We start from the raw sequence: 27230 nt of genomic DNA, 5'->3' as shown, positions 1-27230 counted from the left end.
TGTGTTGCACACCAGGAATATATTTGTTTACACCAAGGACCAGGCTGCTGCTGCGTTTCAAACCACCACCTACTGAATAAAAGAAATGGAAGGTAGACATCTTGGAAAGTCAGGGTGTGCATTAGGGGGGACGAGGATGAGGAGCAGGTCAGCAAGAGCACCATGGGCCAGCCATGAGCTGCTACCCCTGCACCCCACTGCGGCCACCGGTCCAGCTGGAAGGTCAGAGGCTGAGACCTCCGCAGGGGACAGGGACCACCCAGCCGCAAGGCTGAGCAGTGCAGGGAGGGTGAGCTCTGGGATCTTCACACATTTTTCGGGATCCACATTTATTGGTGTGCCCTGACTCCCCAAGGCATGAACTACAGTAACTGCAGCCACCCCACAGCTGCGCCCAGCCTGCACTTCTCCCCAGGAAGAATGAGGGAGCCTCATCTTCCCAGAATTTTGAGGGGTGGCTGAGAGGGCATTTTCCAAAAGCGGAAAGCTGTTGCAGGATGGGAATCTTCCACATACAGACTGAGGAACAAGATGCTGGAAAGCAGCTCCATGGAGCGGGATCTGGGGGTTCTGGTCGACAGCAAGGTGAATGTGAGCCAGCAGTGTGCCCCGGCAGCCAAGAGGGCCACCTGTGTCCTGGGTGCATCAAGCACAGCATGGCCAGCCGGGCCAGGGAGGTGATTGTCCCGCTCTGCTCTGCACTGGTGCGGCCTCATCTGGAGCACTGTGTGCAGTTCTGGGCAACACAGGATAAAAAGGATATAAAGCTACGGGAGAGTGTCCAGAAGAAGGCTATGAAGTTGGTGAAGGTTTTGGAGAGGATGCTGTGTGAGGAGCGACTAAAGTCACTTCGTTTGTTCAGCCAGAAGAGGAGACTGAGGGGAGACCTCATGGCAGCTACAGCTTCCTCACAAGGGGAGGAAGAAGGGCAGACACTGATCTCTTCTCTTTAGTGTCCAATGACAGAAAGATGTGCCAGGGGAGGTTTAGGTTGGACATTAGGAAAAGGTTCTTCCCCCCGAGGGTGGTGCAGCACTGGAACAGGCTCCCCAGGGAGGTGTCACGGCCCCAAGCCTGACAGTGCTCAAGAAAAGACTGGACAGCACCCTCAGACACATGGTGTGAACTGTGGGGTTGTCCTGTGCAGGGACAGGAGTTGGACTTGACAATCCTTGTGGATCCATTCCCGCTCAGGACATTCTATGATTCTACTTCAATTTTTGGGAATTTGGGTGACTTTTTGACTAGGACTGGTGCCCACCACAGGCCTCACAGCAGTGGCCTAGGCCTTCTCACGTCCGCATCCCCTCAGGAGGCCCGGGCCTCCCTGAAACCCCCCGTGCCCTCCCCCCGGGGTGCGCCACGCCCGGCGGCAGCTCGGCCCCCGCACAAGGCGGCGCGGAGCGGCGGGGGGCGGTGTCTGCCCCGGAACCTCCGGGCGGCGGCAGCGGCGGCGCAGCGGAGCGTGTTGTTGGCGGCGCGCTCCGATGCCGCCCGGCGCGCAGGGGCATTGTGGGTGCGGGGCTGCCGCCGCTGCGGCTTTCGGCGGGTTCTGTTAAAATGGCGCCCTAAGGCGACGGCCCGGGCGGGAGGTGTCACCGGGTCCTTGTGCTGCTAAGCGGGCGGGGGGCGTCTCCTCTCCTCCCTTGCTCTGCCATTACGTCGTGTTCCCGGCTCTCCCCCCCTCATACCACCTCCTGCCTCCCGGGCGGCGATGGCGACGCCGGACCAAAAATCCCCCAACGTTTTGCTGCAGAACCTCTGCTGCCGCATCCTGGGCAAGAGCGAAGGTAACGGCTCCCAGCCTCCCTCCCTCCCCATCTCCGGCCGTTCCCCTCACCGACAGCCTTCGGAGCTCGCCAGCGGGGGCATGGGGGAGGGCAAGAGGGGGCGAGGAGGGCGTGCGGGCCCCGGGGGGGCTGCCCCGCGTGGGGCGAGGGGGTGACGGAGGGGCTGAGCGTCGTTGCCGAGGTGTGGAGAGGTGCCGGCCCCGCCAAGGGCGGCCCCCTCAGCGGGGAGCGTGTTGGCGCCCGGCGTGGCCAGGCAGCCCGGGTGATCCGCCCTAGGCCCTGGGGCGGCTGTGCTGCCGGCCGGCGAGGCCGTGAGGCGGGGCGGCGGGCGGGCGGGTGCCCTGCGGCGCGGAGGCGGCTTGTGGCGGCTTCGCGTCCTCCGCCCGCCGAGCGCTGCGCGGGCTCCTGCCGGCGCTCAGCCTCCCGTGGGGAGCGGGGCTTCGCTCCCGGCGTGTTCGGGGCAAAAGGTGGCTGGGCGCACGTTCGGGAATCTTGAGCCTCCGGTGTCTGCTCGAGTGGAGCCATTGGCATGTACCAGGTCCTCTACAGGCCCTCTGCATCTTGATGCTGCTGTGAATCCTCCAAGCAGGGGAATCAGTCCCTTGTCTGTTTACATAAGTTTTTATCTGTTGCAATCGAGGCAAAAGACTCTGTTTTCAGTAAGCGGTTGGAGGGTGGAAAGGAAGAGGGGCTGCTAAGTCTCCTTTTTAAGTTGCTCTGTTTATATGTGTTGCTCAGCAGATGAATTCATGTCACAGCTTTTGTTCTGTCTGTTTTCTTGTATGAAAGATGTCTGTCTTCTTCATTAGTAGTGGCTGTAAAGCCTTTTATGCACTTTTTTCTCCTTCCATGTCAGTCTCTTCTGACAAGTCATTCCTGGTTACCTTTATGTATTTCTATGACAGTAATTTTGAGTATGCACTTATTGTAAAGAATTAGGTTCAAACTGACAAAAACACAGCCTATAAGTGGATGACTGCTATCTTAGAAGTCTAGAAAAGAAGTGACAAGGTGCAATTACACTTGCTATCTCCTTCCCTCAAACTTGATGTTTCCACCTGTTGGAGACACCACCTCGTGTTCTCACAGACCATCCTTGTCTCTAAATTGGAAAGGTATAGGTTGAATGGATGAACTATTCGATGGATGTGGAACTGGCTGGATGGCTACATCTGAAGAATTACAGTTAATGTTGAAATGGGGATCACTAGCAAGTGGTATCCCCTCAGGGGTCTGTATTGGGACTGATGCTGGTCAATATCTTTATTAATGGCATAGACAGTGGGAGTGTACCTGAGTGTACCCTCAGCAGGTTTGCTGTGGCACCAAGCTGAACAGTGCAGCTGATACGCGTGAGGGAAGGGATGCAACCAGAGGGATGTCAACAGGCTTGAAGAATGGATTCATGTGAACCTCATGAAGTTCAACTAGGCTGAGTGTAAGGTCCTGAACATGAGCTGGGGCAGTCCTCTGTATCAGTATGGACTGAGGCATGAATGGGTTGAGAGCAGCTTTGCAGAGAAGGATTTGGGAATACAGGTAGATGAAAAATTGGCCATGAGCCAGCAATGTGCACTTGCAGCCCAGAAAGCCAGTTGTATGCTGGGCTTCATAAAAAGAAGCCTGGTCTGCACAGCGAAGGAGGTGGTCTTTCCCTCTGTTCTTGGGAGACCTCACCCGAAGTATTGCATTTAGATCTGGTCCCCAGTGTAAGAGGGACGTGGCCCTGTTGGAATGAGTCCAGAGGAGTGTCATGAAGATGCTCAGAGGGCTGGAGCACCTCTGCTGTGAAAAAAAGGCTGGGAGTTGTTCAGCCTGGAAAATAGAAGGCTCCAGGGAGACCTTATAGCAGCCTTCTGGTACTTAAAAAGAGTTTATAAGAATGTCAGAAGGAGGCTTTTTACCAAGAGGTAATGGTTTTATACTGAAAGAGAGTATGTTTGGATTTGACATAAGAATTTTTTTTTTTTTTTTTTTTTTTTTTTTTTTTTTTTTTTTACAACGAGGGTGGTGAGGCATTGGAACAAGTTGCCCAGAGAAGTTGTGGAAGTGTTCAAGGTCAGGCTGGATGGGGCTTTGAGCAACCTGCTCTATTGAAAGATGTCACTGCCCATGGCAGGTGCATTGAAACTAGGTGGTCTTTGAAGGTCCCTTCCAACCCAAAACATTTTATGATGCATCTGAGAAGCTTGGAAGGGTTGGGAAGAAGTTGGAATCTCTTTGTGTTCACCAGAATGTTGAATAGGGACTGCTTCACAGAAACATTATGTTTATTGGTTGAACTTGAGCATCTTAAGGGTCTTTTCCAACCTAAATGTTTCTATAATTCAGTGATCAACAGCTGTTGATAGTGTTTAGTGTTTTTTTTTAGTTTTTTTTTTTCTCCCTCAAAATAATTTCCCTCTCCATTGCATGTTCAAGTCTTCTGCAAGGCCATGATTTTCCCATTTCCCAAATTGTCAATCTGTAATAATTCTGCAACAGGAGTTCCTGGTGTGAGATTTTGTGAGTATGTGGCAAGTTTCTATCTCCCCCAAATCAATGATAGCTTCTGAACTGTTTAATACCTCTTGTGTTTTTATGTAACCACATGTTTCTTTTAGCAACTGGTTTAATTGTTTATTAAAAGGTATTTCACATCAGCCTACAATTCTAAATGCTGTTATAGCTTCACTTTTAACAATCCTAGGCAACTTTTTCTAATACAGTTGATATATGTTCTTGCTTAAAAGCTCTTCAAAAATTTTACTACAAGAAATCTCAAATTATTTTGCTAGTTCTACTTCCAAAAAGAAAAAGATTGTCTTGCTTTATTGGAGCAGTGGAGGCGTCTGTGAGGACTTCATATATTGCCTAATCTTGTTTTTTTCTTTACTCTTTTTCTTATATATGAAAGGAACTGCAATTTAAACTCAATCTAGGCTTATTTCTTGGTATTGAGTATCTTGTCTAGGTCTGTGGTGTTTATGGAACTTAAATTGACCATGAGAGGAAACCTCTGCATTTATCAATCAAGATATGAGTATTGAGGACAATGGCTCACTTCTACCAATTTTGGATCTACCCTTCTTGAATCTGTAGTTTCTATATACCTCTATCTCTTCTGACTGGAATGATAAGTGTATTTGCAAGCTGGGATTCTACTCATGTAACTAAAATCTTGTGTATGTGTGTGACTAGTGGAAGGGGCAATTTTGCCCAAAATCATGGTAAACTGTTGCATGCAGCCTGTTGCCCCTTATGTCTGTTCACTTGTGGATTGTCTGAGGACTTCTTTGAAGTAACAACTTAAAAAAAAAATGTGTGGGTTGTCTGCCATGTTTACCATCACTCATAATTTTATGCGTGTGACAGATAGGATGCCCATCCTTACACTGCTTTTTATTCCTGTGTTATGAGGAGCTCTAGCAGTGAAGGCTCACCGTTTTAACATAAGACTTCTTTTGAAACAATCAACTGTAGTACGTGTTAGTTTGTCATCAGCTCAGCTATTGATTTAAAGTGCACAGACTGATTAAATCAAAAAGTCTGTGAAAGAAATCTGAGTCATGAAAGGTGTGTATGGTGGTTCTTCCCCCCCCCCGCCTACGGTTTCTGTGTCCAAGGAACAAATAAAGACAATAAGGAAATGTTGTTAGTAGCAGCATCCTCTGTGTTGAGGATGCATGTATCCCCTAGGTGGTAAGGAAACCACCAGCCAAGTTATTTAGCATCTTACTGTTTTTCAGGCGTGTTAACTTTAATTTTCTTTCAGCACAGGATAAATTTGAATTATGGTATTTGTGTGTGGTTAGTGCAGCTTCTCCCCTCCTTGTGTGCTGACATAGTTAGGCTGCTTTCTGTGTACACATTCTCATTTTTGAGGCAAATTATACAAGTATTATCAGTTCAGTCTGTGGTAAGTAATTTTTGATGTTCAGTTACTTCTACAGAGTTTAGGGGAAAAAAGTTTAGATAGTTAAGAGATTTTTAAATTTATTAGCAAAATTTCTAGTAAAAATTAGTAACAAGAAGCTGAAGCTAGGTATGAACAGTTGTCTTATCCATTTGTGCAGTTAGCCTGCTGTGAATTTCCTGAAATCTTAGCTTTTGATACCTTTCTGGAATAAGCGCTCTAGTGAAATACAAGGTGCTGCTGTAACTGGATGAAACATAACAGGTAAATAATAGAAAGGAGTTGAGATTTGAACATCTAGTGGTTCTTCCTGCTTGTGCGTTCTCTGAGCTTGTACTTAAAAAGGTTTGATCTACTATGTTCCTTCTCAGCACTTGTGTTTTATTACATTTGTGAGGAAGTTATGACTTCAGAAAGAAGTGAGGGATTCTGTTTATATGTCTGTATCATAACAGTGCACTTACAGCTAATGTGGGATGAGCGGTCTTACTCTGCATCCGTGTCTACATTTTGCCATCTCATTCCTGAAGTCATCCATAAGCCCAGCAGACAACAGGCTCCATCAAGGATTCTTTCGCTTCTGTCTGTGATGGCCTTAGAAGGCCTCCACCTTCCCCACTTGTTAAAGATTTATGTTGGAGTGAGTTTTTGCTATGATGGAATGTGACTGCAGAGGCTCCCTGCGGTGGAGCTATCCCCTCTCTCTTCCCGCTCTTTTGAGACCATCCACTTACTGTATGGCTTTCTCAGTTTCCAAAAATCAGTCAGCTGCATAGGCCTACTTACTGGTTTTTAACAAACATCTCTGTTTCTGAGAAATTCATTGCAATGTCTACTGAGTTATGTGGAAGAACTCTATTTAAAAAAAAGTCAACCTTTTTTGTAGTGTGCTGTACAAGCTTGTCAATTATAAGAAGTCTTAGCGCCTCCAATGGAATCAAATTGTATTGCTATACAAATTCAAGCTACATCTATTTGTTTTTGAATCCTAGAAGGATTTTTGTGTGCCAAAGTGTTTCTGGAGATGTATATGCTCTAGAAAGTAGTATTTCAGTCTCGAGAGAGCAGTTTGCTACATGAAGTCCATAAAAGGCCTTGATTTAATCTCTGTAATCTTAATGGGGATTTTGTTGTTGTTGTGTTTGTGGCTATTTTTATTTTACCTCTGAACTACTGGAATAGTTGTTAAATTTTCATGGTGGGGGAAAGTGCTGTTTCTCTGTTCAGCTGTGTGGCTGGTTACCAGTATCATAAATTTTGTATGTATATGTGTATTACTTAAGGAATACAGCCTGAGTGGGGGGTGACTTTATCTGCATTCACGGCTCTGATCAGATCTCCGTAAAACAAGTCATGACCAGTATTGTTTTTCCCCCTTACCCTGCAAACAGTGGCATTGGTTTCATGCATCAGAAATGTTGAGCTTGCTATTACATGATAGATTGATGCCGTAATCACTTTTTGATGAAGGAAGATGTACACACACATAGGTACATACTTGTGTATTTTAAGCCTATCTGCTGTCATAATGACTGCTCTTTGAGAAGGGAAGTAATTAAATGTGTCTATTAGTTACAAAGCATGTGAATCTATATTTTACTGACAGATATCCGTATTAAGTTATGCTTAATCACTTTAGGTACTGAAGTTATTTCACAGACTTATAAGAAATAATCTACTGAAGAAACTCCCACAGCAGGGAGTTTTGTTTGTAGAAGAGAAGCTGGACTTGCTATGAATAAAACATGAAAAGCTGAGTAAAATATAATATAAAAATAGTCTTGCTACGATGCTGTTGAATTGCCTGTACAAATCTGTATGTGTAAATAGCAGATAACTTTCTTCCATATCATTAGTAGTGTAACAGGTTTAATAATTGGTATTTTTTGACGGAATTGTAGTCTTACAAATAGAGATCTTTCTTAGATACCTTGTTAGGGCACTATGGAAAAGACTACTAAGTTTCTGTGCTTTAACTAGTCTTGCTGTGGTTAGTGTTGAAATAGAAGAGACAGATTGGAAAACACAGAAATAACAAAAGTCCATAATTTTCATCTGTTGTTTTGAGGAAAATCTGTGTTCCAACATCAACAACAACAACAAAAAAAACCCCACCCGATCCCTTGTCAATGTATAGCTGTCTTTGAGTCAGTTCTTCTGGAGACATGGAATTCCAGAGAGCCTCTAGAGCCCTCTTACACATATTTACTGGATTTTGTAACAGTAAGCCCTTTTGATTTCTCATTATGTGTGTCTTGGTTCACTTGAATTTAATCTAAACCCCCCAAACCACAGGGAACAACAGAGAGAAAACATAGTGCTTACATCTTTTTGAAACACTGATAGGAAACTTTTTGTTCAGAAACCAAAGAATTTCTAAAAAGTGAATCAGCACAGTAAATACAGCATTGCTTTCATGGAAAAACTGTGCATTATTGTTCAGTGTAAATAAATGAAATGTAATGCTTCATGTGGATTTGGGTCACATGTGTTCTCTTCAGTAAACCCCCTCCATTCCTGATTTGCAATACTGACAGCTTGTACTTTCATTCCCTGTAGCTCTCTTCAGAAATCCCTCTTGCCTCCGTCTCCAGGTTTCTGTTCCTTCATTCTTGGTGCCTGCAGTCCGGGTGGGAATCAGTGATACTGCTAATTCTGTGCTGGTAGACCAGAGGGAATACTTAACCACTGAACTTTTGCTGCAATCTCTCCCCCAGGGAGAGTTGCTTAGATGTTTGTTCTACCAGTCTTCAGTTCCATGAAATGTGTTTAGCTTCATATCCCTGAGACCTCTAGCACATTTGTTTAAAAAATAAAGAAGTATCAAGTTGAAGGGCAATCCCTGGGGGATAGGGTAGTGCAGGTGGACATAGAAGTTAATTTCAGAACAATTTTCCTTGGAAAACCAGAGTAATGCATCTATCTAGTGAGTGAGGAGGAACTGTAGGAGGAAGTTCTTGTGGCTTTGTTGTGGTAGGTGTGTGTGTGTCTCCATGTATTTTTTTTCTTTTTTTTTTCAAATTTGCTTCTTTTTTCATATTTTCCTATAGCTTTTATTGAACTAGTTTACTGGAAATTCATTCTTTCCTGCTTTTTAGTGGATAGTCAGTGAGGGAGTTTATTTAATCTAGATGCATGTCATAACTGGTGAAGTACTTTGGTATCAACCCTTGATCCTTCTCCTGACTCTAGTTCACTCATGATGCTTGACCTGGAACTCTTTTAGTAATTTGATTTTTAATTTGTAGCCTGTGTTAAGTCACTATAACAATACACCAAAAAAAAGTAATAATTACGAGAAAAGCCTTATTCTTCCTTAACTGCTCTAGGTACACACTTGAGGAATTAATCAAAGATAAGACTTTTACGATTGTTCGGGGCAAGTTAGTGCCAATATTTGACTTTAGTTGGCCTTGCAGAATACTTTTGAAAATCTTGAGTTGTTCTGTAATGACATGCATTATACATAAGAATTACTCAGAAACACTCATATTTACTTTTCCTAGTTCATCTGTTCAGTTTAAGCCATAAATAGCTGAACTATTAATTATTTTAGAATTGTATTTTCAAGTCCTTATTGCAAATGAGAGATTGCTCAGTCTAACAGTAGAACTATTCTTTTTGAGAGGCATTTAAGTCACGCAGATCTGTGACTTTACAATAGTCTGGATCTTGGTGTTATCTTCCTGGAAAGTAGAGCGATACCCTTGCTCCTTTTGTAATCCAGTGTTGTCAGATGCAGTTAGAAGTTAATGTTTCTGCCTGAGCAGACTTGTTTCCTGGTTGTGTGAAGTGCTGCTTTGTGGGGAACTGGTTAATATTTGCTGGTCTACAGTGGCATTCTGGTAGATTAGGACCATTGATAACACATGGCTGTCAAAAACGGGCATTCAAAAAGAACATAGCACATTCTAATTTTGAATTTCTTCTTCCTTAAATTTGTGGAGATTTTCATGCATTTAATCAGTAATTGACTCCAAATATCTCCCGGGCAATTTTTTCAGTTGTAAATATTAGTTAAGTCAAGAGATGATTCAACACTTAAAATATTTTTGCTTCTAGGGGATCTTTATCCTCTTCCATTTTTCTGTTCCTTTTATATGTATTTGTCCAGACAGTCATCCTTTCTTTTACCTTGGCTCAACCATTGCTGCGTTACTCTACAGTTTTCTCTGAAAGTTCACTGCTTAACTGACTAAATAGAACACATGGGAAGTCTGATGTATCTGGAAGCAAAACTGTTTATATATAAAACCAATAAGACTTGATTATTATAAACACATAATTGTTTGGATGATTTTTTTTAACCTGAAGTCAGGAATTGTAAGGATTTAAGTAGCTGACACCACACATTTACACCTAGTTTTTCTTATGTACCTTTCCCTCATATTATTACACTTATTTGTATAAGAAGAGTAGAGATTTATCTACTTTGTAAGGGCACTTGACATGTCTATAGTGTTATCATTTAATTAATTTTTCAGGTTAAGAAGTGTGACCGTGACTGTGCTGTAGTAATACTGAGCTGGCCCTATCTCAATGTCACCATGCTATTATCTTCTGAAAAAGCAGAGATTCTTGTACTAAAACAATACTGTTGAGCAACAATATTAAAACCAGAATTATTGCATGGTGAAGGAGCAGGGGGGAGGTCGCTGGCTTGTGACCTCTTCGTTAGTATCTATATTATGCTCTGGAATGTGATGCCAGTGTGTCTGCACTAGCTTTGAACCTAAGTGGTGAAACCATGTAAACTGGTTTAAAATCAAAGTGGAAAACCTAAAGCCGGTATACAGACTGGTAAAACCACCATTGTGGGTATCTGAGTAAAGATTCCTAGGAAGGATCATCCAGTTTTGGTGCCTTGTGAGAGAGTCCTTGGTGGATGCATCTGTGTCGCTCCTGTGTATGAGCTGAATTGTGGGACTTTGTGCCAAGTCCCACAGCGTTTTGGTGGGAGGGGAAGGGTAAAGCCAATTGAAGTGTGCTCATACTCTCTGATAACTGGGTGGGCCTAAGTGCCTCTTCTGTCAGCACGGAGTAGGAAGGGCTTATTTGCAAATTTAAGTGCAATTATTTTGCAGAGCGTATACAAGTGAGTGTGTTTGAAGTTTAGCATTGATAATATGCTCATGGTTAAACTTGACTTTACTGCCTTCTGGTTAGAAGTGTGTTTAAGGATTTTAGTATAATGTTATCTGGTCTAAGCCATTTATACAACATTGAGCCATAGTTTTTTCTTAATTATTTTAGTAGAACTTTAACATTGCTTAACTGAGTATTCTTTTTTCTTTTTTTTTTTAGCTGATGCAGCCCAACAGTTTCAGTATGCAGTGAGAGTTATTGGAAGCAACTTTGCTCCCACCGTTGAACGGGATGAATTTCTTGTAGCAGAGAAAATCAAGAAGGAACGTAAGTGCATCTTTGTTTCTTTCTTAGAAACAGGAATGGAATTTGTTCAAGAAGTTACCTGATCAGTTTATTCCTCTGAAAATGGGATAACCCTGCCTCACAGATAGTTAACCTAATTAAAGCTCAGTCCCTGAAGGTCTCATGGTGTCTGTTAATTCCCTAATTAGTATTTCCGAGTGGCTGTTTGTATTCAGAGCTCAGATTTTCTGAATGCTCAGCTTAGACTTCTCTTGCTGCCATTTACTTCATATCCTAGCCACCATGAAAATGAAGAACAATTCATATTGCACTCCTTTCACTTTAATACCTTCATGAATTCATAGTTCTTTTTAGAAGACTGATATGCTTTATAGCATTCTTTAATCCGTGTCTGCTTTCAGTTATATTTTAATTCCCTAAACTTACAGACTGGCTGACTAGATGGTGTTTATTTAGAAGGTGTATATTTCTAGTGCTCTAAGAAAAAGAGGTGACAGGCACTTACATTACATCACTTCTGATGCAAGAATTTTCAGGGCTGGAACGCAGAAAACAGGAAAATAAGCAAAACTGTCTGAGTAAATAGAGTGAAACAGTTAAGCATCATTATGCTTTCTTAGCTACATTTTCCAATTTACTACACATATATAATTTCAGACATTACTATTATACTTCTTTTAATTTTTTAATCTATATTTTTTCTTTTTTTAATAGTTGTGCGACAAAGAAGGGAAGCAGATGCTGCTTTGTTTTCAGAACTGTACAGAAAACTTGGTTCACAGGTAGTGTAATAAATTTATGAAGAGTAAAGATACTGAAAGCACACATGTGCATCTTTCTGATACTATAGAGTTGAAGAGTGCTTGGGTCGTCAACAATATTTTTACTGAGAGGATGGTTGAATACTGGAACAGGTTGCCAAGGAAAGCTATGGAGTCTACATCCTTGGAGACAGTCAAAACTTGGTTGGAGAGCAGTCATCGGGAACCTGCTGTAGATGACCCTGCTTTGAATAGAGGGGTTGGACTAGATGGTCTTTAGAGGTGCCTTCCAACCTCAACCATTTTTTAATTTCTTTGTGAAAATGTGGGTTTTTTTTGTTTTTTTTTTTTGTATGAGCTGTTTACTGTCAATTAAAAATTAATTTGAATTTAATTGTATATCAGAAGAGAATAAAGGATACATTTTGAGTACAGTTATGGAAAGGAGCGCTTCATATGAAAGAAGGAATTCTGTAAAAATAGAAGTATTCCTTTTTTTATAAGTAAATACTGGTTAATCTTTTTGTAATTTATTTTACAGCTATGCCTTGCAAGTATATTGTGTGGTGGGGTGCTTTGTTTGTTTTTTTTTTTTTTTTTAATCTAGGGTTTAAACAGTCCTCGTGCTTCTGAATTTTTAGGTGCTTCAGGTCTTTAATGTTGAAGATTAAGCGTTTGCTGACTTTGGTTCTGCTAGCACCAGTGCTAGTACTGCGTGTTGATATTCTGACATATGATGTAGTGTGCAGAAAGTCCACGATGCAGGAAGATGAGGCAGGTGAAAGGGGAGAAAGATGCAAAGATAGAAATTTAGCTGAGGTAGTTGAAAAGTGACTGCTGCTGATTTGTTCTGGATTCTCCATAAAATTGAGTGTTTAGCAAGTTAGAATGTGGTGGCTAGTAATAAAATAAGATTCCCAGTTGTCATTTGCACATACCTGATTTTTGACAATAATAATTAGTTAATGTAAAGTAAGATGTTTTCTATATAACAGAAAATTTGTCCTTATTTTGCTCTTTGTATTTAGGAGAATGTTTTTCCCCTGTTCTTCTGATTTTCATTTATGAATTTATGTGTAGATCATGGCTGAGTTTTACAGGATAATACTAAGATTTTAAGATTACAAAAAGGTGATTTTGTGGAGAGTATGACTAGAACTCAGTTCTGCCCCTCATCTCGTCCATTCTTAACTAGATTTTTAATGCTTGGAGCTAAAGTTACTGTGTAACTCTTCCTGCTTTCCTGTGGGTTTGTGTATTATTTGTTTTGGTTTGTACAGCGAAGCAAGTGTCAGTGGTTTGCAGACATCTGTGCTGATGACAGTCACTGGTTTCAGCCTCTTCTTTCATGTATTACACTGTGTGATCTTGCTCTTTTAGTACAGATTTTCTGCAGCTTACGTAGTATGTTGCCATAGTCTTGCATTTGGCAAGCAACATAGCTGCAGAGTGTGATGGCTGTAAACTTTGAAACTGTGTTCGTATCAGTCATACTGCTTGAGGCACTTAGACTTATTCTATCCTGGCCAGTAGAAGAAGCAGTGATATTGCTGCTCCTTCTTCACCTGTTGTTAGAGAATTGCTGGATTAGTTATTTGCAACAGATGCAATATCTCTACTTTTTGTTTGTTGTTGAGATCAAAGCAGAAGATAGGAGACACTTGCTCTGTGTGATAGTGTAGCATGTCTCCTTCTAGTCTTATATAATAGTAACGAGCTTGGTAGGTTTATTTAGTGGACTCTGTCCTGAAGAAAAATGTTCTGTGGCCAGAATTCTTATATAATACAATGTAACATATACACACAAAACACATAATTTGCAGAGAAACAGGAAGAACAGAAAATGGTGTGAATTAAAATGCGTTCTAAAAAGAGAATTTCAAAGTGAACTTGATAGTGCGTTTTGCAAGACTGAGAGCACTGAATTACATTGCCTCGTAAGGGCTGGAATCTGTGGAGTCTTGGTACGACTGAAGCTTCTTTCATATTCAGCATTACTTAGTATTCCAGACCATGGCCTCATTGATGGTGTGAGGAAACTCGTATGGGTTTCTTTGACTTACTCCACTACTTCATCTCCATTACAAGGTTCTGTTTCCTTGATCAATTCAGGTGCAAGTGTCACAGAACTATGGAGTAACATACATACAAACATATGAATAGCTAAAATATTTCAATATCTGACGTAATTCTTCCTTTGAAGTGTTCTTTTTGTAGCTTGGGCTTTAGTGTTTCGTCTTCTGCTGCTAAGCTTCGTGCTGGGATTTAAAGCTGCTGAGAGTGTTATCCTAACAATCTGTATGTATCTGTCTATTTGTCTGTTTACTAGAGACTATATTGCCTATTCCTCAAGTTTCATGTTAACAGTGTCTGTATCTTAAGCTGTGAAAATTTTGGTAGCTCTCTTCAATGGCATTTAAAGTAATAGAAACTGAAACCATCAAACTTTTGAAGCCTCCCTGTAAAGGAGAGTGAAGGGGAAAGTGGAGGAAAGACAGTTCTTTGCTTAAAATTGCACCAAAAGTTTTCCTTCTTCATGTTTAGGATCCGCATCTGAGATCTTTTAACTGGTGAGTGTGTGGAAATGGTGAGTGCGATAAAAGTTCAGCTCTGTATAAACCTCTTTCTGTGGAGCAATCAACTTTAAATTGAGTTTACTTGCTGATCTCAGAGCAGGTGAGGGTTCGTGATTTGGACACAGTCAGTGGAGAAAACTCATAAAACTAGCAATACAGAGGCTGTACTGCGCATTTCCAGTTTCCTCAAGAACATGGCTCTAAGGTGGTGTTATTTGGGTGGAAAATGGATTTATATGTGTACCTGTTAGTAGGCTGGAGAATTTTAAAAGCATCCATTATTATAAAGAGTTAAACTAATTTCTGTTCGTCTTCATCTTTTTTTAAAGGGCATTTTGAAAAACAAATGGTCAATACTCTACCTCCTGCTTAGCCTTAGTGAAGATCCACGTAAGCAGCCTAACAAGGTAGGTGAGACCACCTTTGTTACTCCTGAGAAACGCTAAATGTGTGCCACTTATTTGAGTTGGCATTAGGAACTGCTGTCCAGACTTCACAAACACCTCAGGTTGTGTTTGTGGTGGTTGTATGTGAGGCTGAAAGGAAGAACAAGCTTGACACAAGTGTCTGCTTTTTTTTCTGTGTAATTTTTTATACTAAATAAATGTAAAATTATGAGCTGTCCAACATTTGTAGCTGAAGTTGATACTTGATTAGGTGGACGGATTTTTTTGTTTGCTTGGTGGTGTAATGTCTGCTCATGTGCTAATGAATTTGAAATAGAGAGCACAAATTTCCTCCTTTTGTTCCAGCTCTACTAATCCCAGGGTGCTTTTTGCAGCTATTACTAATGAGAATTTGAAGGCAAAAATAAGCTATATTGCTAAAAGTACTTTTGCTCACTGTAATGGACTTTTTTGTTTGTTATAACTGTAAAAAAAAAAAAATCTTCTTTGCATAAACATGGTCTTCAGTTATTTTCTTGCATTTTTGAATGTTACACTTCCATTCGCTATATACATGACTTTGAGCAACTCACAGATCTATTCATTTTATTCCTCCCTTTTCAAATCCTCTCCTTCTCAGGTATCAAGTTATGCCACGCTTTTTGCTCAAGCATTGCCACGGGATGCTCACTCAACCCCTTATTACTATGCCAGACCTCAGAGCCTTCCCCTGAATTATCAGGACCGTGGCGCTCAGTCTGCCCAAAGCTCTGGCAGCATGGGCAGCAGCGGGATCAGCAGCATCAGCCTGTATGCCCTGAATGGGCCAACTCCAACTCCACAGTCGCTCCTTCCAGGGTAAATTAAACTGTTTTGCCTTGCAAATAGGTTTGAGGAAGACTAAAGATATTACCTTTTCCTTTTTTCTTTTTTTTTTCCTTTTTTTTTTTTTCTTCCTTCTTTTTCTTTCCCTCACCCTTCCTGTTTATATGCTGTTCAAAATTCCACTGTAGGTGTTCCTCAGCTGAACGGTTCTGGATATTAGGTGACTTCACATGACATGGCTGGCCAAGTGTATCCATTCTTAGGCTTAATCTTAGCTATCTTCTGAACAGCTGATATATTACTGGATCCACTCTTCTGGATTCTGCTGTCCTTTTCCAAATTTCTCAGTCTTCTGAAACCGTTTAAAACAGTCTTTATCTTTGTTCCCTAAATACCTTGGATTTAAAGCCCTCCCTCAAGTTCCTTTTAAAGGATTCCTCAGCCAGCATCAAATCAGTAGAATTAGCATCCTCCATTTTCAAATGGGTGACCTTTCTTGCATGTTCTCACTTTCTTTTAAACATGTTCACAGCATGCTGGCTGTTGTATTAGAGCAGTCTTGCATCTTGAGTGGACAGGGGTTTTCTTGAAAAAAGTGTATACAAGAGTTGACTAAAAAATTTAGCTATTAGAAAAAAAAAAAGTCCTGAAACAGCTACTGTTCAGCAGTGGTTTAGTTGTCTGTTCATAGAAAGAAGAGTCTACATTTGGAACTGAAACATTAAAGTACCAAATAGTTCAGATCTTTGAGTAGAAGCTAGCCATTGTAAACTGTAAGATGTATCTGAGTATTGACTTTGTTAAATAAGCCAACACAGACAGTAACAGGCAAAATCTGAGCCCTCCTTTTGCCATTGGATAGCATGTTGTATCACCCCTGCAGCTCTACAAAGCCTGACAGAGATGCACTGCACAGAGGGAAAATTAATGTGCTCATCATCTGTGAGAGGGAGAATATTTGCTCTGTATTATGACTTGTTTATTATTATTATAGTTGACCGCTTTTGATGCAGTTCAGCCTATATACACAGTTCATTGTGAACAAAGTCAATCTTTGATATGAAATAATATTTTTCAAATTTGTACATCCTTTCTTTTCTACCATTTGTTTTTTTGAAAGTGTAGGGTTATAAGAAGCAATAAATAATTTGTATATTCTGCACCATTTTTAAAGGTTCCTTTATTAAAACAAACAAACAAAACATTCACAAAAAACAAATTCAAGCTTGAGGTGTTTTTCAAAAATTGTATACAACAAACCAGAGTGTAGAGTCAAAGTTTTTAAAGACGTTTCTTCCTATTGTCCTTTTAGACAATCCTACCAAGCTCCAGGAGTTGGAGATTGCCTCCGTCAGCAACTAGGGTCCCGTCTTGCATGGACTCTAAGTGCAAACCAGCCTTCTTTACAAAGCGCTACCTCAAAAGGCTTTTCGAATGCTGTGTCCCGTGGTGTGCCAAGGTCAAGGCGAGAAGGGGATACAAGCGGTAAGCAAAGATGCATTTGTTAAAGAGAACTTCTTAGAATTGCTCTTTGCATCCTCAGTTATTTTTTAATAATTTTGAAATAGCTTTATTGTGTGTCGAATTTTTTGAGGAGTGTTTTGCTAGAATGTATACGATAGAAACAAACACGCAAGACTAGTAGACTGGGCTACAATCTCTTTTGCTGGTTGTTAGTTCCTTTTTTGCAATGGTTGGTTTGATAATGTGTTCTAATCCTCTTAAGACTGACTCCATTGCAGTGTTTGTCAGCATCAAGTGATTGTGGCTTGCGAGTAATGATCAGAAGATGCTGTTGCTTTTAGAAGGTCAGAAAGAGAGCTCCATGAATAGAACTTGTTGAAATAGACTCATCCATTTGTTAAATTCTGCTTTGCAAACTTGGAAATGTGCACTAGAATATAAAGCTCCTAAAAGTATTTTTATTTAAATTAGCACATTGTTGACAGTAGTGGTATTTAGAGCAATTGACACACAATATTGTCAATAAAATAAAAAATATATAAATATTACCAATTTATTTCCTTGATTAAGTGGCTGCAAACTTGAAACCGATGCCTAGAGGGTCTGTTCTTAGTTACACTCATGTAAATTCAGGAGAAATTGTTTAACAGATGATCTCTGTGGCAGTTGTGTAGGTTTCAACCCACTCTACTTTTACTGTAATAAATGGGAGACTTCTGAATAAGAGAGCTGGTGGCAGATGTGCTAATCCTACAGTGCTCTTACTTTGGCAAAGAAAGATAAGAGATGTGGGGTTTTATGGTTTTTGTTTTTTAAGAACTCCTATGTAAAGAAGTGTGGATAATTGGAAGCTAAAATATAGTCTATCTAGCAGTGCCTGTATCTTTGAGTAACAGTGCACAATGCAACAGCTTTTACACCAGAGCTGGACTGGTGTATCTGAGGGCAGCAGTTGGCATTTAGAAGCTAATTAACAATACTGTTCATGTGCAAGAGCATGCACATACACATATGTATGTGTATATATGTATTTATAAATATAGGAAAAAACCACATAAAAATCTAGCACTGCCTCTTATTTTTGTTGTACTAATTGCCTTAAAGAGCAGTACAGCTCTGTGACTCTTGGCTCTCATATGGGATGGGTATAAGGACTGACAGTTTTCTGAAATGTAGTCACTTGTTGATGTAGAACTGCATTCAGTATAGAAAAGGCTATTGTCAAGATGATGTATTTCTACAAATATGAAATTCTTCTAATTAAAAGTTGTGGGTTTTTTTCTTCTAAAGTTGGTTGCTGTTAATTGGAGTTTTCTTATTGCTGCATCTACACAGACAGTATAATCAGGAGCATTGTATGGGTGATATTAATACCTGTTCTATTATTTACCATTTAAAGAAAAGTGCACTTGAATCTTCTACCATTTCACTATGAGTTCCTAAGAGGGACTAGCTTCTCATGCACATCTTAATATTATGAGAGGAGTCTGAGTTTTAAACAGCATCTTGAGGTGAGGGCTACTTTTGCCAAAATAAGAATAGAATTTATTTTTTATTGTTTTTATTCTGGGAAAGTGGATTGTTGGAATGCAAACTGATGAGAGTAAGAGTGCTGTCAAATCTGGGAGAAGCATGTTGTAGCATCTCAATTTCTGAACGGTTGTCATTGAGATTGTTTTGGGTTTGATATCTTAAATGAAGTTACAAAAGCAGATGGTGCTGTTTTGCCTAGAAAAGGTGGGAGTAGTTGCAGTGGCCTGCATAGCACCTTTTCCATCTTTCCTTTAAATCAATAAATATCCTACATCTCAAACATAATCTGACCTCTAACTAGAGGTATGAGCCAGAAGCAAACTGTATGCTGCAACAGCAAAAGCTTTACTAAATCAAAGGTATATCTATCTTCGGAAGCAGTATTTACACTTTTCTGTTTGCCGGTGTTATGGCTGTTACACAGCTGGCAGTCTGGTTTTGATCAATCTTTTCACTGAGCAGTAGCACATGTGATTGAAAGCCAGTTTTAAATGAGCAGCTCTTCCTTCTGGCTTAATTCTGTTTTTCTAGCTGAATGTAGAAGAGATTATTCTGTAAATCTCATTTAACAACTTCAGCTGTTTGGTTGAAGAAAGGTAAAGTTATTATGATGCTTGCCTCGGAAGTCACACTGATTGAATCAGAGAAGATAAGTTTAAGAACTGGCTGAAGTGTTGGTTAAAATATAACATGCCCTGTGTCATACAAGCTGACCTGCTCCGAGAGAATCCCAGCTATCAGTAGAGGCAAGTAAAGGGAATTCTTTGCTTTCCTGTCAGGTTGTTAAGAGGACTTAAAACATAAGTCATAAACACAGGCTTTCTCTTTTCTTTTTTTTTTTGGCCGGGCTTTTAGATAGCTTTTTGAAGTTGTAATCAAAACTAATTGTCCCAACAAATCTGAATGCTATTGTGTGTTGTGTTGTTTGTTTTGTTTTGTTTTTTTTTTTTTTTGTTCTAGGCTCTGTTGAAATAACCGAAGCAAACCTTGTAAGAGATGTTTTGTATGTCTTCCAGGGAATAGATGGCAAAAACATCAAAATGTGCAATTCTGAAAATTGCTATAAAGTGGAGGGAAAGGTACTGTCTGGTGACTTGTATTTCATATGTGAACGGAGAGGTACATTGGAGAAAAATAGCTGTGAAAATTATGTTAAAAAGTTGAAATATTAACACAAGTCTTTATTCCCTTCCCCAGCTGCCTTTGCCTTTGTTTGTGTGTTGTTGTTTTTTTGTTTTTTTTTTTTTCTTTTTTAAATCCAACAGGGTAGCTTCAATAGTTCTAATCTAAAATTGATTGGGTGGATTAGGTCCCAGAAAGAAACTGTAGCATTTCACAAGATGTGAATAGCCCCCCAACTATTAAGCCAGTACAAAGACTCCTAAGTTATGATTTAATTTGAGGATTCCTCTCCCCAGTGTATAAGAATGAACATGATGCAGATGCAGGCTTTTGACAACATTAATATTATTGGATTAAGTTAACAGCCTGACATGTGGAATAGATGCTAGCCACTTGATGTTATGGTCTTGATTACAACTTAAAAGTGATTAGATGAGATAATGCAGCTCACCCAAGAACAGACTGCTGATAGAACTGAATAGAATGCTTTCAACTGTTACTACTGATAGAAAATCTGACTGATACAAATTTGAAGGAAGGTGTCAAATAAGGGTCAGAGAAACTGAGAGAGAAAAGATCTCGTCTCTTTAAGGTGGTGAGATGTTAAACATGTTTCCTTGTTCAATATTTAGATAGTACTGCATCTCATTTCAGTTTCATCTCACTAATTGATTCTCATGTTCTTGTTCAAATGAAAGACAGTGCTTCTGATTTTCACTTGCATTAAGAACTTTATATTATGCAGTATGACATAGTCCTAAAATAGTGGGGACTTGGATTTTTGGGTCATTTCATGTGCCAAGAGCATGGTAGACTTACCTTAATGTTGATGATAACTGAACTGATTTCCTTTTCTTCTCCATAATGATTGCAAACAGTGAAACATACAGTTGTTTCTCCTGTTACTTTACAGTAACATTTAGGGCTGCTTAGCGGAGGGAAAAAATAAACTTAAATCTTGTCAAATCAGTTAAATGTTGTTAATAAACAGATTCTTAAGGATGCCATCTTCTGCACCTGTAGATGCTGCAAAGTTTAATTCCTCAACACCTGCACCAAGTTAATTATGTTCCATCTATAATTTTGACTATAGGAAAAGTAGCATAATAGATTTTTCTAGACGAATAGAGATAAAATCAGTGATTGGAAAAAGGACACTATGGGTTTCATTAGTTCTCTGTGTAGTTTTCATATCAAACAGGCTATTTTGAGGTGAAAAACTGTTGTAGATAATTCTGTTTATACAGAGAGTGTGATTATTGACCACAAAACATTTGAATAATGCTTTTTCCCGAGGACTTTGTCTTCAATTATTTCTGTGAAATCAGTTGTCTTCCATCCTTCCTCCTTATTGGCACTTGCACTGACCTACTGGACCCGTTGAGGATGAAATTATTTGACTGACAAGAGCTGCTGCTGGAACTTTTTCTGATGGACAAGGAGGACCAAGATCATACCTCCTATAGCTGTGTTGACTGCATGTAGCTTTCCCTCAGCTGGGCAAAATAAAGTCATTGTACACAGTCTGTTTTTTCCAGAAAGAAACACACTTTCCAAGCTGTTTTTCTTGCCTGAATGTTTTCTGATGTCAACATTAATATTAGACCTGTTGGTGACATTCAGCACTGTGTAAGCTAGCTGCCTCTGATTTTATCTCAGAGGTACAAATGTAATAACACTAAGCCAATTTTGCTTGTTCCTCATTTGATTCCAGCGGATGCGTGTGGTACTTAATGCTTGCCAAGCGCTCTGTAGTTGCAGAATTCTAAATAATTCATATGTCATCGCTTTGATTTTAGCTGCAGGCAGAGTTTCTGTGTCCGGTTTTGCTGCTTTGGGCTAGAATTTACCCTATAGAAGTTGTTCAAGAAGTTAAAACTGTGCCTGTGTATCTAAACAAGAGCACCAGGGACTGAACTCTGGTCTTAAAACTAGTTGCTGCTGCCTGGTTCAAGCCCCTGCTGCTGTGCCTAACACTGTAGCTGATTTTTATGTTAGAGAATGCCTGTACCACTAACTAAAAGGCTTAATGAATTAACTTGATTTCTAGTTTTTTGACAACCTATTTAGCTTGATAATGCTTTTCCTTATTTTGTCTTTGATTGTTCCAGCTGGCTTTCCAAGTTAAAATGGTCTGTAGAGGTCGGATGGGCCCAATTGCTCTGGACAAAAGTCAGTCTCTGCATCTTGTCTTAGTGCATCTGTCAGATTGTTTGTTTTTCTTTGCCCAATAAAATTTTGAAAACTTAATGATGGTGTTCTTGGGTAATGTGACAAAGCATCGTAGAAGCAAATCTCAAGTATAGAAACGAGAGGAACAGTGTTTTATCTGTTGGCAATTTAAAGAAAAAAAAAAAGTGCTGATTCAGATGCAAATAGTAGTAGTTAAATAGGGTTTGGGACTAAGGCAGGCTTGCAGGGTGAAGTGAGATGTGGTGTAGGAAAAGTAGAAAGTTTAGAGTTGCTCAGAGAGGCACATGATTAAATAGTTTATTAAAGCTGTTACTGATGGATCTCACTTAAATTTGGAATTTGGATTCTATAAATTTTGGTTCCTGATAACCTAGTCTGGCATTGGGTAATTTCTCTTCTATTAGTTTCTTTCACATGTAGTAGTAACTAGTTATTTCTCTATGTTTCTTCATGACTTTCAGTCATTGACTCCTCTTCTAGAGCTCTAATGTTTTCAGTCCTGCTGATTATCAGTATAAGATGAAGTGTGATTCTACATCATGAAATTTCAGATTTCTTCTTTTCTGAGGACCTTATATTACAACCATAATTGCCCAACATAAAAAGAGTGTATGAATACCTTTACATTAAGATTTCTAAAAGGGAAGATCACGAAGTTGCTAATAGTTTGTTACTGCTGCCTTTTCAATGCTTATATGTATATGTAATTCTGTGGTTGCCCGGGTTGTTTGTTGAGGGTTTTTGTGTTTTTTTTTTTTTTTGCACTGTCTCTACTGTAAAATGTAAAATGTTTGTTTCCTGAACTAGCTTGTTTTATGAGAAAGAGGCTTTTGTGAAGAAACAAGTAATGGCATGGTAGATTTGACCTAAAATTGCAAGTCATTGTTTCTGTTAACTTTGTAGGTGTGCTTGTCCAAATCTCTGAGAGATACTACAAGTAGACTTGCAGAGCTGGGATGGCTACATAACAAAATAAGAAAATACACGGACCAGAGAAGTTTGGATCGTGCGTTTGGACTTGTGGGACAGGTAGGTCAGCTAAAAAACTGATTTTGCTACAATAGTTTGGTCTTGTTTCCCTTATAAATTACTGAGTAAAATGCAGTACTAGAATGGTGCATAACTTTGGAGCTTGGATTTACTCCTGTTATGGATTGCCGCTTTTGGTGTGGGTCATAGTGTGAAAGGAAGGGAAAGACATTTGCTCTTACTGGGCGTAAGAAGGAGTTGCCCCCATCATTTGTGGCTGGAAAGTCTCATGTATAGATTCCTTTTCTTAATCTCTTTTTTTTTTTTTTAAAAAAAAAAGTCTTGGTTTTTTTAAGTGGTCATGCATGTTTTATAAACAAAAGCACTGCTTACATGGGCTGGTGCATCTCTGAGCTCATTGATCGCCAGTTCATTTCTTGGGATGATTTATGCAGGAGGCACTCTTGTTGGCTAATGCTGATGTTCATGTGTTAATACTGCACTAACTTACATAAAATGCAAATACCCCATTATCTTCCGCCCTTTCTTTTGATTACAGCATCAAAAGAATGTCAATTTTTGTTTTTATAGGTTTCATCATCATGATTTGTAGTCTACAGTAACTTCACAGCTGCTGTAATACCCAAAACCACATTTACTGCTAAGGCATTCCCGTTTCCTCTCACTTGCTCCCTCTGTAAAACTGGATATTATCCCTTCTGACTCGACAAATGTTATCCTTGCCTCTAGCCATAACATCCTACCTAATCTGCCAAGAAATTGAAGTGCTTCTCCCTTCAATCTAATTTTTCTTAAGAGGTCAGTAGAGACACTGTAGTGCTTCCTACTTTTCTAATGTTTTATTCTGTTCCCTTCTGTCTCTTTTTCCTAGTAACCCTTTTAGTTACATATAAATAATTATTTTTCTAGTGATCCAATGCTGGTATTCATGTTTTATATGGTAGTGCTACTGTATATGTATCTTTTTTCAGATTCTTCCCCTTACATCTGGCTGAAGTTTCTTTATGTAGTAGCTCCCTGCTTATGCTTATTTGTACCGTCTCTGGCTTTAATTGCAGCAGGGGGAGAACTTCAGTGAATTTAAATGTGAGATATCTTAGCTACCATATGCAGATTTCATATCCTGTGCAGAAGGCTGTGCAGTTAGTTAGCCGAATCTGCATAGTTCTAATGCTGTTACTTTTGCTCGAGTCAAGCACTTATATGTATTTCTAGGACATAAGTGTACAAATAAAAGCATATATTCTACTCCTGCTCTCAGTATCTAGGCAAGAAGAGTATATACTATTGCTCTTCGTGGCTTTTATAGCTGACAATTTCAGGTACTGCACGCTATGCATTAATAATTTAGCACAAGGATATGTGTGTTTGAAAGCATCTTCCACTTTTTAAAAGGACACTTTTGTAAAGCCCTGCTTAAACCACATGCAGGATGACATGTCTGTCACCTGTTTTGATTCTGGTGACTGTTTTTACCATGCAAAACATCTGGTATTGACAATTATTAAGACTAGAGATAGAATAATATAAAGTGCAGTATGTTGTTATACTTTTGCTGCTTAGTATCTAAGTTCTGAGAAAGCAAAAAAAAAAAAAAGTCAGCAATGAAGTGTAACTTGCCTTATTTTTTGACATGTTGCCCATTTAGATCCAGTTGAGATAGTGGGCATTTTCATTTTTTTCCCTTGAACAAGCATTCTCTTTCCTCCCTGATTTCTGTTTTTAGACCAAATCAGAAGTCTGTAGTTTGTAATGCAGGAGTTGGCACTGGATGTAATTTTTAACTTCTAAGTCTGATCTGAACAGTTGATGGCCAGTATCCTTTTGGATACTCTAGTATCCTCTTGGATACTAGAGTACCCAAAAGGATACTGGCCATCAACTGTAAGAACTGTAAGAAAAAGTAAGAACAGTAATCATTTACTCTAGTATCCTCTTGGATACTAGAGTAAATGATTACTGTTCTTACTTTTTGAGTAGATGTATAGTGCTTTTGAATATTTTCTCGGAGGCTCTACTTTGCCTTCTGTCTTGGCAAGTGCTGCTTTAATAGGTTCAAAAATATACTGAAGAAGCAAGTGAGAAGAAATGAGAAGTGGGGTTACATGTAAGGGGATTTCTTTTTGCCCTTCAGTATCCTCTGGAATAAAATTAATTGCAAATTTCTTTCTCATTTATAACGTTAAGTTGAAGAAAGGAACTCTCTTTCTTTATAAAGGATATAATGGCAAGATTAATGATATTTTTTTTCCTAGGCTTCTTAGCCTCTTAGCAGATAGGCCTCTTAGCAGGAATGAAGATGTATTTTCTCCTTGTGCTTGCAGGAATAATTTCTCCCTTGTACATGCTCTAGTGAATAAATGTTTTACTTTAAGCTCTTGGGTTCTTTTTGTGTGAGGCTTTCCATATTTTTTTCAAATTACTTAGACTGTGATGATTTGAAAAGGGTTGGAGGGGATCGTCCTGGGGAATTTCCTTTTTTTTTAAAAAAAATCCATTCAAATAGATACCAAAATGATTATCTGATAATTGCTTAAGAAATCAGTTCTGAAGAATTTGTGTGTGCAGGGAAATAATATTAAAAAAAAAAAAAAAGTGCTTCAAGTCAAAAATTTTCAACTCAGTCCAAAATTAATGAGCCATATTTTTAATTCTGCTTTAGAAAATGTGTTGCAGAAATATCTTTAGTCTGTCTTAGGTTAAAAACATTACAAAACTAAAGCAAAACCCCAGGACCCCAAACTGTGCAGAACCATCCATTACTAAACACGTATTCTTTCAGGAATTGTTTTTAAAATCTACCTTCATTTGTTTATTTTTGAAGGACCCAAAGTAGCTGTGCTTAGAATTGTTTTACAAAGAGGAATCTTTGCTTTAATTCAGGCCTGTTAACTTCTGCACACTTTATAGATTTCTTGGGATATGCTTAGTTATGCATTTTTTCCATGTCAAGTCAAGAATCGTGTATGACTGTCAACTGATAAAAGGCCAAGAATACAGAGTACTTGATCCAGGAGCTGTGCGTCATACAGTCTGTACTGTTAAATATAATGATGGTTGCCTGATGTCTGTGTTCTGTTATTAGAGGCCTTCCTGAAATCCAAACTCTACTACATACTGTATTTTAAATAATTATTAGAGAAAAATTCTTCCGGATCATGCAATTATTTGCACATTCCTGTGGTAATTATTAATGTCTTTATTGAGATGATGCATCTACTTAGAAAGTTAGCACTTGTCATAGTTTAATCTGTTGGTAGAATTAAGACAGCAAGAAACGAAGTCACTTGACAATGTTCGTTCTTGGAAAAACTCTGCGTTTCTTGGGGAAGTGCTTGTATGTTGGCCAGTTGTAAGAGTTGGCTTTTATGCTGAAACTTGTAGCTTGATTTGTTTTAATGAATTTCTAACTACCTTCACAGTGTGGTGATAGGATAAAAGTAGTTCTAGATTAAACCAGAAAGACTTTTCCTCATTTGTTTTCTTTTTTCTTTTCTCTTTTTTCCTCTTTTTCTTACAGAGTTTTTGTGCAGCCTTACATCAGGAACTTAAGGAATACTACCGACTTCTGTCTGTTTTGCATTCTCAGGTAAATTAAGTGGTTCTTATTTGTCTTTCTTGTTTTGCTTTATTTTACCCAAACATCTCCTAAAAGGTATACCTAGGTATCCCTTTAGAAAGGGAAGAATGTACAGCTCTTTCTGTGGACAGTGGGCACAATTCTCTGTAACTGACATTTCTTACTCTTTGGATGTATGTGCCAATGAATATTTTTCTCTTGAAAATTCACTGTTAATTGATTTCTTACCTAAGCAAGGAATATTATGTTAGTTCCTAAGCCTCTCTCCCTTTTTTGCATAATTTTTCTCAGTTTCATCTTGCATGATATCTTTATCATTCAAATCCAAAGCAGCACAATCTTTGAAGGGAGAAAGAATATCCTTCTGTATTTAAAGTAATGCATGGTTCAGCAGTAAGAAACAACGGTTTCAACTTTTTGTTCTGTCTGGGACAGTTTGTGTATTTTCCTTGTCTCTTCTGTTGTATTGAGAGTGTAAGATGTTTCGGTGTTCTGTTAGTTTTCTTTGATGTATAGAAGAACTCAGTGCTGATAATTTTGCAGTTTGTCCACAGATGTTTGTAGGTATGTGCACCTAGATGCTAGCTCTAAAATAAATTAAAAAAAAAAAAAAAAAAAAATTTATCTGCTTGCTTTTTTATATGGGACTTTCAGGGAGTTCATTCTTTAACTGAGAAAAAATTATTCTGAGAATAACCTGAAGTTAAATTAAAATGCCATTTAA

The 27230-nt window shown here is 39.3% G+C and overlaps 1 protein-coding gene across 2 annotated transcripts in view; it reads left to right on the top strand.

The window, feature by feature from the left end:
* Positions 1-1446: 1446 nt before the first annotated feature.
* The window catches only part of TUBGCP3 (tubulin gamma complex component 3), a 59842-nt gene continuing 34058 nt past the window's right edge, over positions 1447-27230 (top strand). The window contains exons 1-9 of one of the 2 annotated variants that reach the window (XM_065058822.1): positions 1447-1790; positions 10990-11097; positions 11791-11858; positions 14743-14820; positions 15440-15657; positions 16937-17109; positions 19582-19700; positions 22840-22965; positions 26447-26515. In XM_065058822.1, coding sequence (XP_064914894.1) covers positions 1715-1790; positions 10990-11097; positions 11791-11858; positions 14743-14820; positions 15440-15657; positions 16937-17109; positions 19582-19700; positions 22840-22965; positions 26447-26515 — 1035 coding nt within the window. In that variant the 5' untranslated portion in view covers positions 1447-1714. The remainder of the gene's footprint in view (positions 1791-10989; positions 11098-11790; positions 11859-14742; positions 14821-15439; positions 15658-16936; positions 17110-19581; positions 19701-22839; positions 22966-26446; positions 26516-27230) is intronic. The other variant, XM_065058829.1, reaches the window with a different exon arrangement.

This window comes from Columba livia, chromosome 1 (genome assembly GCF_036013475.1).
Source record: "Columba livia isolate bColLiv1 breed racing homer chromosome 1, bColLiv1.pat.W.v2, whole genome shotgun sequence".
Classification (NCBI taxonomy): Eukaryota; Metazoa; Chordata; class Aves; order Columbiformes; family Columbidae; genus Columba; species Columba livia.
This window is presented reverse-complemented; position numbering and strand designations above follow the sequence as displayed.